The following is a 13,234-nucleotide window of genomic DNA, read 5'->3' on the forward strand; positions in this document are numbered from 1 at the left end:
TCCCCTTGACCATTCAATTCTACAGCATTATCTACTCAAGCACGCACGGAGAAGAGATTGAACAAACGAGAGCAGTAGATGAAATTTGCTAGTCTAATGATTTCACATAATGGGCAAAACAACGATACACCTCGCGAATACAAAACAAGCCGATAGATATTGCATCAACTAAATCCCACAGGAACCATCCACGTAGAGATTCCGGCGAGAAAGTCAAGAGAAAAATATGGAGAGAGAAATATAACAAACGGGCTCAACAGAAATACCAATGCGCTGGTACTTTATACATCTCGTTTCCATGTTTCATATCAAAATAATGTAGCAGAATGTAGTATGAAAGAAACAAGACTGCCTCTACCTGTATGATCCTGGGGATGCGACAGGCTCCATACCTTTAGGAACACCAGAACCAGTGTAACTAGTAATGGTGTCATTGTTCTCCTTGTCAAGGGGTTGGATGAGACTCAACGGGAAACTGGACTCGTCAATGCCAATATCCATGGTTCGAACGATGAGGGGCGCAATGAGAAGGACGAGGAACAGAACGAGCATTGCGAAGTACATGATGGCGAAACGGACCACTCGTCTCTTGCGAAGCTTGGATTGCTTCAGCGAGTAGATCGGAGGACGAATTTGTCGGCTATTATTCCATTAGCATGTTAAGCTATAATCAAATGAGGTACCGAAAGGACTTACCTAGGACGCAGCCAGAAGAGAATAACCGAGTGGAACTTATCGATGAAGGGAATGCACAGCGCAGGCAACATGATAAACAAGAGGAGATGACCGATCACGAAATCGGCGGCAAAGTATCCTAACTCCGTGATCTTGCAAAGGAATTCACGTCCTGGCTGAGACATAGAGTGCCAACCCATGTTGTACCACTTTCCTGTCCACCAAGCAATGTTCGACTGGTCATGCTTGAATTCACGGGTCAGAGCAAGGGAGATGATGAGCTTGTAGACGAAACGTTGAATGGCAGCCATGGCGATCATGCCAAGAACACAGCGGGGCCATGACCAGTATTCGAGGAAGAACATGACCTCGAAGATGATAAGCAAGACAATAACGGCGATGGCGTGAGCGATTGCCGCCAGGACAGCCCCGAATTTCTTGCAGCACATGCTGAAAATGGGTCCCATACAACACGCCATACCGAAGAAGACACCAGCAACACCAGCATTGATACCGATGGGGCCGAATGCAACGATGGCAATACGTGCAACAGCGTTGGACGGATCGTTACCACCTTCAGCGTCCTCTGTGACACCAGTCCGAGAGTTGATGTAGAAGTATGGAATAATAGTGACGGCAACAACAACCAGAGGAGCGATGATCTCGCTAAAGAAGATGTTGGTAATACGAGCTCTGGGAACATCGCCTGATCCCTTCTCCGAGGGTACACCGAGAAGCTTGCGCTTGTAACCGGTGATACGGGTACGGGACAAGCGGCAGAAGCCAATCCAAGACGAGGCGTGGGAGCGAGAGTTACCACGCGAAAGCCAGCGGATGTAGTCACGGTAGTCAATGAAGAAGTCGTTCCAAGCAAACTGGTGGGGATTGAAGAGGAATGGAGAAATGCAGAGGGCGAGAAGAGAAACCCAGAACCAGATGAGAGACGCAGTCCAGGTGGTGGAGGTAGAGAAGAGCAGCATGATCAGTAGACGGAAACCAGTGTAGATCGATGGTCCCGCAAAGCGAGAGTAAAGGACACCGAATGGAATACGGGCAGTTGCGAAACCACGACCTGTACCGATGTAGCGCGCTCCACCGAATGACAAGTTTTGATGGACAGCGTTCGAGTAGATCTGACAGACGAACACCTCAAACATGAACGAGAAAGATCCAAAGTGCTTAGCCAGACGTGTCGCCATACGCCATAGTCCTCTCTCAGTCAACTCCTGCACGGCCAAGGGAACGAACGAGATGAAAAAGACGATGAAGATAGAGATGACACATCGGTTCACCCATTCGATGATAGGAGTGAGAGGGGCACAGAAAGTTGGCATAAGGGGATCGGTGATCGGAAGGTCAGAGTTGTAGTCGCAGTTGATGGTCTCGTGCTTCAGAGCTCCCAGGTTGATCAAAACAATCATGAACATTTGCACAGACAACATGATGAACATGTTGTTGATGTGAAAACCAGGGTGGGCATAGTAGAAGGACAAGAATCGGTCAAGCGGCAGCTGGGTGCCCATGTAGTAGTATTCTCTGGACAGCATCTGTTCGCCCATACCAGTACCGATCTTGGTGGTGAAGTTCAGAATTGAACCAAATCCAAGATCACGACCCTTACCACACTGGAAGTATTCGCAGTGTTTGATGCGACCACCGCGAATCATAGCGTTCATACCAGCGTAGATATCCTCGTTAAGGTGTAGACCCTTCTGAGCCTTGGAGATACCACCTCGAGTAGTCATGAAGATACCATTTAAGAAATCAGGGTGACCATAGTGCAGCTTTCCACCAATCTGAGCCAAAGTACGAGCGAAGAGGGTACCGAATGTCTGTTCTTTACCGGCAGCGACATCACCAAGGACACCAATGTTCTCGGAGAAAATGTATTCACGGGCACCAAGGATGGCAACAGGAGCTTCCTCAGCCGACGCAATACCAGGAGTGTATGGTGAAACATTGTCAGTGGTCAGCTCCTCGAATTCAGCAAGGACACTGCGGATCTTCAAGCACTCTTCAAGATAGTTGTCCTGGTTGGCATCGATGACCTGAATGTACTCGCCACGGTAGAAAATGATGGAATGGTTCTGGTTGTCAGATTTGCCGTCTCCGAGAATGGGATTACCAGACAGCTGAATCCTGAACTTAGGCTTGCGCATGCCGTTCTCAAGCAGCTCGCAGTGACCATCAATCAAGGCGGAGTACAGGCGAGGCTCTTCACCCTCCTCGGCTGGGGGTTCTTCGTCGAGGTACGCAATCTGAAGGTCAGGGTAGGCGCGGAGCAAGAATTCGGTGTTCTCACGTTCCTCCTTGGTGAACTTGGCATAACGCTGCATGGAAACACAGATGTTGAACTTGCGACGGGCCATGCGCTCCAGCTCGTGCTCAAGTTTCTCAGAGTTTCCACCGAACATCTGAACGACCTCAGGGTTTTCAACGCGGTAGAGAAGCTTGATAGCCCTGCTGTAGTTCATGAATCCGGAAACAGTTCTGTAAAGAGTCTGGGAACGAAGCGAAGACCAGATACGGGTGCGAAGTGTGTACTCGGGGGCAGCTGACTTGAAACCGATACAATAGAAGGGCAAGTCATCGATCTTGCTCTTCTGGGCATCCTTCTCGTTCTTCTCGTCTCCATTGAACTGAGAGGTTTCGTCCGCAAGGATCTTGGTGTCCTTGACAAAGCAATCCCACTCATGCGGGTGGAGCTGCTTCAGATATTCTAGGAGAGTGACACGGGAGTAAGGCTCATCCTCACGAATAATCTCACGGAGCGAAAGGAGAATCTTCTCACTGTAGTGGGGAATCAAGACAGTGAAAGTTGGCATGTTATCGACCGGGAGTGGCTCGGGCATGGGGGTAGACAGAGACTGCGCAAAGAACGAGATACGACGTTCTGCCTCACTGCCACGAGGGAAGAATTCAGTCTTGAAGGACTGGTCCTCCTGCGAGACGAAAAACGTAGGTGCACGGAGGGTTCGCTTGCCTTCTTGCTCAGACGGAACCTGGTGGTAGAGAAGTTTCTGGACGTGGTCGATGGCCAGAAGATGCTCCCTGTACATCGAGATGATAATGGCGTTCCAGACTTGAGAGATCAGAACCTTCGGCTTGTACTTGATTTCCATATCCGTCGTAGCAAGCACCTTTGAGTAGATACGCTTCGGAAGACGCGAGAAGATGTTTCTCCAGGGAGACCAGATAGAGACACCAAGGTAGAAAGACCGAGCCACCGAGAAAATGGTGTTACAGATGATGTACCAAAGATAACTGTCGAGGAAGAAAAGCGTCAAATCCATGAAGTACATCAGTCCAAGGAGGATCTGAGGCTGGTACTTGCACAGGATGTCTCCAATGTACATGACACCCGAGCACGTGTGTGGGTGGAATGGCGACAGGTAACGGATGGGATCCTTAATAGAGAGGGTCAAGAAGAAGTAAGACTCGGCCAACTTTGCGCCAAAAACGCAAACCCAGAGACCATACGACATCCACATATCATTGCCTTTTAACTTGGGCCAACTGGCAGTGAACGTCTGGCTAGCGACGTACTGGCGACCGTGCTTCTTCAGATAGCTGCCGAACAAACCACCAAGTGGCATGACAGCAAAGAAGAAGAATGTGGCAAGGGCAATGAAGAAGTGAACGATACCAACGGCAAGACCAATCTTGTTATCAAGACCGTGGGAAAATCCAAAGACGAAGACACCGGGAGCCAAGTTGATAACGAAAACCAGGAGGAGGAAGAGTAACCGCTTGGTGAGATGTTGAGCTCCTGCCCAGCGACGAGGAACGTACATCCATTCACAAATCGTAGCAAAAATCTGGATGAAAGAGACCAGAGCACCACCGAAACCGACGGCAGACCAGTATCTCGATCCTGGCGGCTTGTTGTTGAGTTGCTGTCTGTAGTTCACGGTGTAGAGGGTAGGAGAGTTGTATGCGGTGAAAAACCAGAAAGCACCCAAGTGGATAACCCAGATACGGTTGAAGTTGGTGACCAGATGGAACCAGGAACGGGTCTCCTTGTAGGTCTTGAAGAATACCTTCTTCCAGTTGACCTCCTTGAGCTTCGTCCATCTTTCCGCGGTGGGAATGTCGACTAGGCGAGTCTTGTCCTCCAAGACAATGCGCTCAATACCCTCTGGGTACCAGAAAAGCTGATTCATGTCATCGTAACCAATGATTTGGTTGTGATCACGCTCACGTCGAACGTATTTTCCATCAAGAATCTCATAACCCTGGTCTCGGCAGTACTGATACAGGGGCGTAATGATCTCGTTCAGATAAGTGAACTCTTCAACTGGCTCCACGCGGTTCTGGCACTCGGGCGAGTTGTAGTAGTCGTCGGCGCACTTGAAGATGAAGCAAAGACACTCGGGCAAGAATCGAACCTGGTTAGCCTCACCCCAGCAGAGTAAGTACAGCGCCAGCTGACGCACTCTTTCATGCTGAGACATCTTGTTCATGCGTGTCTTCCACCTGTACTCGGCGGCTTCAAGGCTGTTGTCACCTTCCATCGCCTCGAGGTTGCCTTCGACATCCTCAGGGTTTTGCTCCGCCTTCTTCTTAGCCGCCTTGCGAGCTTTCCTGGTTTTGCGGTCGGCTTTACCAAGTTTCATGTTGGAAAAGCCTACGGCATCATCAAGATCCAAGTGGGCTGCGAAGTACCAGCGGCGGTAGTTTGCGTTGTCACCACCGATGTAATCCGCATGCAGAGAGAGGAGGGCCTGATTAGGCGTCATGCGAGACGCACGAGAGTCCAACTGCGTCATCAAGTGGTCGTACATGTTACGCATGCTGTCCCGTTGGAAACCAAACTTGTTCACCAAATCAATGAAAATGTCTTCGACTTCTTCCTTCGAGACAGGAACTTGACCATCAGACGCCCAGGCGGGGAAAGGCTCTCGAGATCGCGAGCCAGCCGGCAGATTACCGTAGTTCATTCCATACACTGGTGTGGACGCTCCAGACGACCGGTTACCACCATACGACACCTGAGACGAAGGCGGCCTGTAGCCGTAACCTTGTCCGTATTGGCTGTCGGTGTAACTGTTGTAACGTTCATCTCCACGTCCATAGTAATCCATGTCGGCGGCGCGAGCGGTCTCGGACCTCATAGTGAAGTCGCTAAATGTCTCGGAGTCCTCCTCGGAGTCACGGCCGCGCCGTCCTCTACCACCGTAGCCTTGACCGTTTCCTTGGTCATAGTACTGGTCGCCATAGTAGTCGTCGTGATGGCCAGCATCGTAATAGCCACCATCGTGCCCGTAGGCATTGTTGTCGTAGCCACTAAGTCAAGTCAGTATGGGAAAATCGACAACGGGATTCCGGGGCAGAATTACCCTCTGTCGTAGTAGCCGTCCCCATAATCCTGGTGGTCGTAGTAACCACTCTGCGCATGGTGGTCATCGTGGTAGTAAGCGTCCCCATGACCCTGATGGTCATAGCCATCATCGTAATGGCCTTGCTGGTAGCCCGAACCTTGCGGATAGCCCGACATGTTGACAAGCGAATATCACCTAGGTTCACTTCGTAAAATTAGCCCCTCCTGTAAACGAAAACCATGCAAGCAAAAGAAATCGTGAACAGGCCGAACTAACAGTATCAGAGGCCCATTAAAAATTAATCAGATCAAATTCGAGCAATTATATCATGGACAAGATCGATCTGACGTTGAAGGCGAGCGAACCTAAAGATACTGCACCAGGCGCGTCGTGAATATCGTCGAATTTGGCGTTGTCGCTCGAGGCACCGGACCAGTCCGTTAACCTATGTACGAATCAAGCTCGACCGGATAGAAAAAAAGAATCGTGTGATTTTGTCTCTTCTGCTCTTGGAAGGGCGAAGAGCTTTTTGTTGAAACGAATGGAGAGGTAAGTGAGATAGCGAGAGGAAACCCGTTTGAATAGACAGGAAGGAGAACCGCAATGTCTCGCCTCCTCTTCTTTCCCCGAACGAGAGGCAGAAGGAAGGAAGGGGAGAACGGTTCGTAGCGTCGAGGCTCTCAAATTTCGAGTACAACGATGAAAAGAGTGGACTGGGACTCAAAAACAAGAAAAGTTGAAGCCTCGAAAAGAGAGAAAGAGACTAAGAGAAGGACGAAGGGAGGGAGGAGGCTTGAGTTGGACGGTCAGCGAGAGTGAAAAGGGCATCGATTGTCCAACAGGGAAAATCACACTGGCTGGCCTGCCAGAGAGGGGGCTGTGGCTATTTTGGGCGCTGGATCTGCGAATTTACTGCCCTGGTACGCAAATACTCGACTAACCACGCAACAGATGCGTATATTACGGTATTCGTATTACCATGTTGCTGGACACGGATATTCCACGTAATCCCAGTACACTAATCACGCGGCCTCTATTGCCACTGATACAGACGGTAATTTGCAGATGCGATTCATGCCTCGCTGGCTGTCCTGTAGTATCTTGAAGCCAAATGTCTTGCCTTCGCTCTGTGAAGATTACTGGTGAAGGCAGTCGCGAGCTTAACTCCCTATGATACAAAGCTCCATAGTCCCAGGCTCATTGCAGCCTTCAATTCCGCTATCCGTATCTCATCAGGCCTGAAGCTTTTCAAGCCACCGATAAGCATCCATGCATCAGCTTTTCAATTATGCATCGCAAATTTGCGGACTGGCCAACAAGTCCTCAAGTGCGAGATCAAATCCATGGAAGTCGCCGGAGCGCCCCTGAACCAGACCCGCTGCTGGCTGATGCTTCAGCCAATTGGCAGTTACAACATCAGCCGTTGGTTGGGGGGCTAGTACTGTAACGGCAATATCAGGTTATATTACGTCTGCTACTGGAATCGTTTTATCTGGTATGCAGGGGTGCTTATCATTCCTCACGCTTCAATTGCTATACTCCGTAGATACAATGGCATTCAGCAGTCTGTCACTCGGATTCAAGGTTAACCTTCCTTGAGTGATAGACTTCCGCTTGCGATGGCACGGCGTGGAGCGTGGGATATCCGCTGGGTTGTTCATTGCGGTTTGTCTCTCCTGGTTCCATGGTGCTGCTTACTTCGCGATTCATGCCCTTGGTTCTTCAAAAGGGCTCACTCGTGGAAAACCAGACAGAGAAGTCCATTGAGGGCGCAGTTTTGGGTCGTGAAGAGCGATCGTTAGCTATTCAGTAAATACTGCATGCGAACAACTTTGGTAGGGCTCCCAAGAAGATATATATTGTCTCGAACATCCATCTACTATCAGTAGTAACCACCAGCTCTCTCAATTTATGAGCCAAGATAAGCAACAACCTTCGATAAGCTGCAGTCGGCCTGATAGTAACATTTGAGTTCTCACCTCTTGTTCCTCTGGACTATCTACTCTGTACATTATCTAGGTCTTGATCGATATTCAATTGCCTCTGCTCACTATTCCCTCTATACTTACGATTGAAATTTCAAACCATCCTGCTGTAATGTAATCCAAGCAAATCCACATCGATTTCCTGATCTCATGCTGCCGACCGCAAATCAAAAGCATTGAGCATAATTAAGAGTCTCCACCTCGCTGCCACCAAGTTGTTAGCGTTCGATTCTAAGTTGATGAAGTGGCTCCTTCGCGTTCTGGCTGCGTGAAGTGCGTTTGATCGTCCTGGCGTCTAGAAAGGCTAAAAATGTTCCTGGAAACAAAAACTTGGAAAGTCAGGATAAAAGCAAGCCACATTTCGCGGACTGCGGGAACTTGAACGGGAACTGCGTTGTCAGGGTTGATCCCAAGAGCTCCCAAGATTTCGCCAGTGCAGGGCCTCTTGTTTCTGGATTGTCGTTATTGGCTGCGATCTGAGCTGAGCTGTTCTTGCCACTGTTTTCTTTTCTCGCCTCTCCCCTGAAATCATCGTCATCATCCAGAACCAGGACCACCTGCATGATCTGCCAAGTCCAAAGGGTGTGAGGCCCCGCACTCTGAAACTACCGTGGAAATTTCATTTGATAAGCAAGCAGAGGACAGATATTTCTGTCTGTCTCTGTAAGGGGTCTCTGTCTTGTTAGAGAAATCATACGGTCCTCGCTGCGTTGTCTGCACAGACTTCTCTACAGTATCTCCTCGACATGTCTCAACCAGATCACGAACTTGATCTTCAGACAGCCGTTTCCTGTCTTACATCCGTTTCTGTTGCAGGGGACCCATTGATGGCGTATGCTCGCACGTACTCGTAACGCGATACTCGAGAGTGACCGCTAGTATTTCTCAACACGAGAGTGGAAACAGTCCTTTTGGTGGCGGGTATCGCCCGAGTCAAACCTTAACCTAGGGATGCCGACATTCTCCCCGGAGGCCGGTGTTTTCACTCTTAACAACCATCGTCAGGGACTTGTTACTGGTATCTATGGTCTCTTTTCGCGGGATATAGTCTACCGAAGCTATCGACGATATGATGCCTTCGCATCGAAACCTGAAGACTGAAGTTACAGTAAGACAGCCGTGCACCGCAACTGTTATTCCGAGCGATCCGCACCACACAAACCTCAAGAGGTCAAAGGCAGCCAGATTCAAGCTCATCCCAGTTCTTTGTTGTATACACGGACATGATGATCCCTAGAAACCAGTGCTTATTGGGTGATCGGGCCAATTCATTGTTTTAGGACGCAATGCTGGACCAATCTCGAAACAGCGTGGCGGTGCGAGGTTGGGATTGGAGGGGCCTCGTACTGTAAGTTTGTAACGGTGCGTACGGGTGGCGAGTGTGAGAGTTACTGCTGGTGGTCGGATGGCCCGGCTAAGATGGCCGAAAAGGGGCGTGGCCAATTTTAGAACGACATTACTGTATTTTGTATGGATGTCTTGAACAAAAGATACAGTTGGGCTTAGATTGAGATTTGACCAAGTTATCTATCTTGAGCTGTAGCTAGCTAAGTAGCTGTCGTGTGCCTTCCTTGCATAAGATTGAGTTATGCAATGTGCGAGATTCTGTATGAAGCTGCATACTGATAGTCGCCTGCAGCCTCAGGCTTGGGAACACAGACGACCATCATGAACTCATGATCATTATTTGCTCGGGGCACGGCCATATCACTTCTTCTGAATCTGCAACAAAGTGATACCCGTTGTCCAGACCATTCACTTCTTATCTTCTCAAAATCGTTTATCGTAGACGACAGACGTCCAGTTCTAGAGTCTAGACAGCGGTCGCATCCTCACGGAGTATGGATTACCGAGACATTTAATCCTTAGTCTTGAGCGGTTTCGTCGCAGTGTGGAAAAGGATCGTCAGGTCCTTCACCGGTTCAGCCATCCAGACTCCTCGACCATGATCTCGTCGACTCACAGCCTCGCAGTCTTCTGGCCACAGACATGATGCAGCTTCACCAGGGACACGGTCAATGGCCCGGGGCAATTTCGCAGTGGAGTCGTTTCAGGTCAATCTTCTAGAGTCAGGGAATCACCAGAGATGGCATGAGAACCACCACGTCGAAGACTTCAAGAACACTCGCTGTCTTCGGCAAGTGTATCTCAAGATTCCAGATACACTGCCAGCATGTTGAATCGCATATCGACCGATGCCACTGACGGTCGAAAGATAGTAATCGAATCGCAAGCGAAACTCGGTTGCATTGATTGGCATCGCAGGCACCACATGGGTTCAACTTGCTACACCCATTTCCATGTCTCACTCTCTGCCGCTGCACAGAATCTAACCGCCCTGGCCCAGGTACAGAATAGGATCCGATAAAGAGTCTCGACTATTGATTCAAGCTCTGAGGCGGCCGGCAATCCAACGTCGTGAATGTATGAGATGGACTATCCCAATGACTCTATTTATATACCCCTCAGTAAGGAGAGAATAAGCTTTGCTTGGACCCTTCGTCCCCTGAATCTTGAAGTCCGTGGAACCAGCTTGCGCGTTTCCGTACCTTTTGATATCAGGGCTTCCCGTCGTGGAGTAGGCACCGGGATATGCGCAAATGATAGCCAGCAGCGATGCACATCACCGACAATCCCCTACGATCAACCACTGCTGATTTCTCTAGGAAGCACGCAAGAGTGGACATGAACACAGCGAATTCTTCGTGCAAGTGGACTATCCCTGAGGCTTTGCGATTTCCCTGCAGCCTGGGGTCCTCCGTGGAGGAAGTATGAAATCCCGCGCTGCCCCAAGGGTCGTCCCTGCCTCGACTTCTTTCCTGCCATTCTCTCGAGAATCGACACTCCTTTACTCGCTTGCTTGTTATTGCCTTTTTTTGTGCTATCATTGCACCTCTACACTCACTTTAGTCTACGTTTAAACCGACATTCATTTGTAAAGCTGGTCTCTACGCCACACTCTCTATCATATACAGGCATACGCCTTGACCGAGTTTAGAAACTGCGGTCGCATCATCATTTAGCCCCCATTCACATATCACACTTTCAGGATGAAGCTTTCCAACGTTTTCGCGGGCGCTGCCCTCTTCGCCAGCAGCGTTCTTGCTGCCGACTTGGACCCCATCGTCATCAAGGTAGGCCATATACACTACCCGCAGCTTGATAATGGAATTTGACACTGATATCCTGCAGGGTTCCAAATTCTTCTACAAGAGCAATGACACCCAATTGTACGGCATATCATCTCTGTTTTGTTGATATATTCCAGCTAATATGATGCCTCAGCTACATGCGTGGTGTTGCCTACCAACGTGAGTTTTCACTCTAGCTTTATCAATGATTGAGCTTCTGGCTAACAAAGTATAGAGGAATACTCCGGCCCCAAGTCCAGCTCCAATAACTACAAGGACCCCTTAGCCGATGCCGACGCATGCAAGCGTGACGTTCCATACCTTCAGAAGCTCAACGCCAACACCATCCGTGTCTACGCTGTCGACCCCAAGGCCGATCACAAGGAGTGCATGAGCCTTCTCAGCGATGCCGGGATCTACGTTGTTGCTGACTTGTCCTCGCCTGACGAGTCTATCGTCCGTAACGACCCCAAGTGGGACTATGCTCTCTTCCAGCGCTACGCCTCCGTTGTCGATGAACTCTCTCAGTACTCCAACGTCCTTGGTTTCTTCGCAGGAAATGAAGTGTCCAACAACCCCAAGACCACCGATGCCAGTGCTTTCGTCAAGGCTGCTGTGCGTGACATGAAGCGTTACATTAAGGGCAAGAACTACCGTACAATGGGTGTTGGTTATGCTACCAATGACGATTCGTCTATTCGTGTTGACATGGCCGACTACTTCAACTGTGACAACGAGGAAGACAGCATTGACTTCTGGGGTTACAACGTCTACTCCTGGTGTGGTGACTCCAACTACGAGAAGTCTGGTTACAAGGCCCGTACCGACGAATTCCGCGACTACTCAATCCCCGTCTTCTTTGCTGAATACGGTTGCAATGCTGTCTCCCCTCGCAAGTTCACCGAAGTCGAGGCTCTCTACGGTGACAAGATGTCTGAAGTCTGGTCCGGTGGCATAGTCTACATGTACTTCCAAGAGGAGAACGACTACGGTATGTGCACCTTCCACTAACCAGATTTTCATCATCCACTAACAGAACAAGGTCTGGTATCTGTCGACGGCGACAACGTCAAGACACTCGAGGACTTCAGCTACCTCTCCAAGCAGCTTGCCTCCGCGACCCCGACCGGTACCAAGAAGAGCGACTACAACCCTACCAACTCTGCCCTGCAGTCCTGCCCGACCATCGGCAAGAACTGGATGGCCGCTTCCTCTCCTCTTCCTCCCTCTCCCAACTCGGACCTTTGCAGCTGCATGGAGAAGAGCCTTAGCTGTGTTGCCAAGTCTGATATCTCCGGAAAGAAGCTCTCTTCGACCTTCAGCACTGTCTGCGGTTACCAGGGCGGCAAGTTCTGTGAGGGTGTTACTGGTAACGCCACCGAGGGTGTCTACGGTGCTTACAGTGTCTGTACTCCCGAGCAGCAGCTCTCTTTCGCCATGAACCAGTACTACGAGGCCCAGGTCGACCAGGGTAACTCCCAGAACGCTTGTGACTTCGATGGCGCTGCCACCTCGCAGAGCACTAGTGAGCCCACCGCTGCTTGCTCTTCTCTCTTGGACGAGGCCGGTGCTGCGGGCACTGGTACCGTCAAGGCTTCCCCTACCGCTGCTAGCGGTGGATCCGGTGGTAGCGGTAGCGGTGCTGATGGTGCGGACACCACCGAGGGTGCTGGCATTGCTTTGACCCCTGGCAGCGTCAACGTTGGAGTCTTCCAGCTGGGTGCCTACGTTGCTACTGCGATCTTTGCTGGTGCTGCTATGATCCTGTTGTAGATTATTGGCGATCCTAGCTTGATCTACGTCTTATTACACTGTGATGGCTTTGCTTCGATGTGTCATGTACTCTACGTGCTACTCATCGATCGTTCTATGTTTTGCTTGGATTGCCTGATGTACAGTTGTTCTTAGATCTCCCGAGTAAATGTTTTTGAATTCAATTCCTGCAGTTGGGTCACCTCTGCGTGTGGGAGCAATTGCTTGTAAGGATATGTCGTCGGCTATAATTTCGGCGTAACTCTGGTGCAATATATATAAAACGGCGCCGACATCGCGCAGCACGCCCAACACGTTTCCAGCACGTAAAAAAAGACGAAAATAATTACATTAGCTAGGAATAGTTGGA

At 50.0% G+C, this 13,234-nt stretch overlaps 3 protein-coding genes across 3 annotated transcripts; 1 reads left to right on the forward strand and 2 right to left on the reverse strand.

Moving 5' to 3' along the window:
• Window positions 1-57: 57 nt before the first annotated feature.
• Window positions 58-6,833, reverse strand: BDV17DRAFT_251184 (1,3-beta-glucan synthase component-domain-containing protein). Its single transcript, XM_073756401.1, has 3 exons — window positions 6,015-6,833; window positions 697-5,961; window positions 58-640 (listed from the first exon to the last, which is right to left on the reverse strand). Exons 1-3 carry the CDS (start codon window positions 6,170-6,172, stop codon window positions 355-357), a joined length of 5,709 nt encoding a protein of 1,902 aa, XP_073620859.1. The 5' UTR covers window positions 6,173-6,833; the 3' UTR covers window positions 58-354.
• A 3,611-nt stretch (window positions 6,834-10,444) lies between these two features.
• On the reverse strand, window positions 10,445-11,041 carry BDV17DRAFT_73066 (uncharacterized protein). Its single transcript, XM_073765035.1, has one exon. The coding sequence runs from the start codon at window positions 10,867-10,869 to the stop codon at window positions 10,540-10,542; it is 330 nt and encodes a 109-aa protein (XP_073620860.1). The 5' UTR covers window positions 10,870-11,041; the 3' UTR covers window positions 10,445-10,539.
• On the forward strand, window positions 10,852-12,924 carry BDV17DRAFT_73058 (glycoside hydrolase family 72 protein). Its single transcript, XM_073765034.1, has 5 exons — window positions 10,852-11,115; window positions 11,174-11,211; window positions 11,267-11,292; window positions 11,348-12,103; window positions 12,155-12,924. Exons 1-5 carry the CDS (start codon window positions 11,032-11,034, stop codon window positions 12,883-12,885), a joined length of 1,635 nt encoding a protein of 544 aa, XP_073620861.1. The 5' UTR covers window positions 10,852-11,031; the 3' UTR covers window positions 12,886-12,924.
• Window positions 12,925-13,234: the final 310 nt, after the last annotated feature.

This window comes from Aspergillus undulatus (assembly GCF_047715775.1).
Source record: "Aspergillus undulatus strain CBS 261.88 unplaced genomic scaffold BDV17scaffold_2, whole genome shotgun sequence".
Classification (NCBI taxonomy): domain Eukaryota; kingdom Fungi; phylum Ascomycota; class Eurotiomycetes; order Eurotiales; family Aspergillaceae; genus Aspergillus; species Aspergillus undulatus.

Bases quoted from the DNA above. Each gene is read 5' to 3' on its own strand.
- BDV17DRAFT_251184 (XM_073756401.1), bottom strand. From the start codon at position 6,172: ATGTCGGGCTATCCGCAAGGTTCGGGCTACCAGCAAGGCCATTACGAT. The intron at 5,962-6,014 runs GTAATTCTGCCC...GACTTGACTTAG, and splicing joins GACGGCTACTACGACAGAGG to TGGCTACGACAACAATGCCT. The intron at 641-696 runs GTAAGTCCTTTC...ATGGAATAATAG, and splicing joins CTCTTCTGGCTGCGTCCTAG to CCGACAAATTCGTCCTCCGA.
- BDV17DRAFT_73066 (XM_073765035.1), bottom strand. From the start codon at position 10,869: ATGATAGCACAAAAAAAGGCAATAACAAGCAAGCGAGTAAAGGAGTGT.
- BDV17DRAFT_73058 (XM_073765034.1), top strand. From the start codon at position 11,032: ATGAAGCTTTCCAACGTTTTCGCGGGCGCTGCCCTCTTCGCCAGCAGC. The intron at 11,293-11,347 runs GTGAGTTTTCAC...AACAAAGTATAG, and splicing joins GCGTGGTGTTGCCTACCAAC to AGGAATACTCCGGCCCCAAG. The intron at 12,104-12,154 runs GTATGTGCACCT...TAACAGAACAAG, and splicing joins CCAAGAGGAGAACGACTACG to GTCTGGTATCTGTCGACGGC.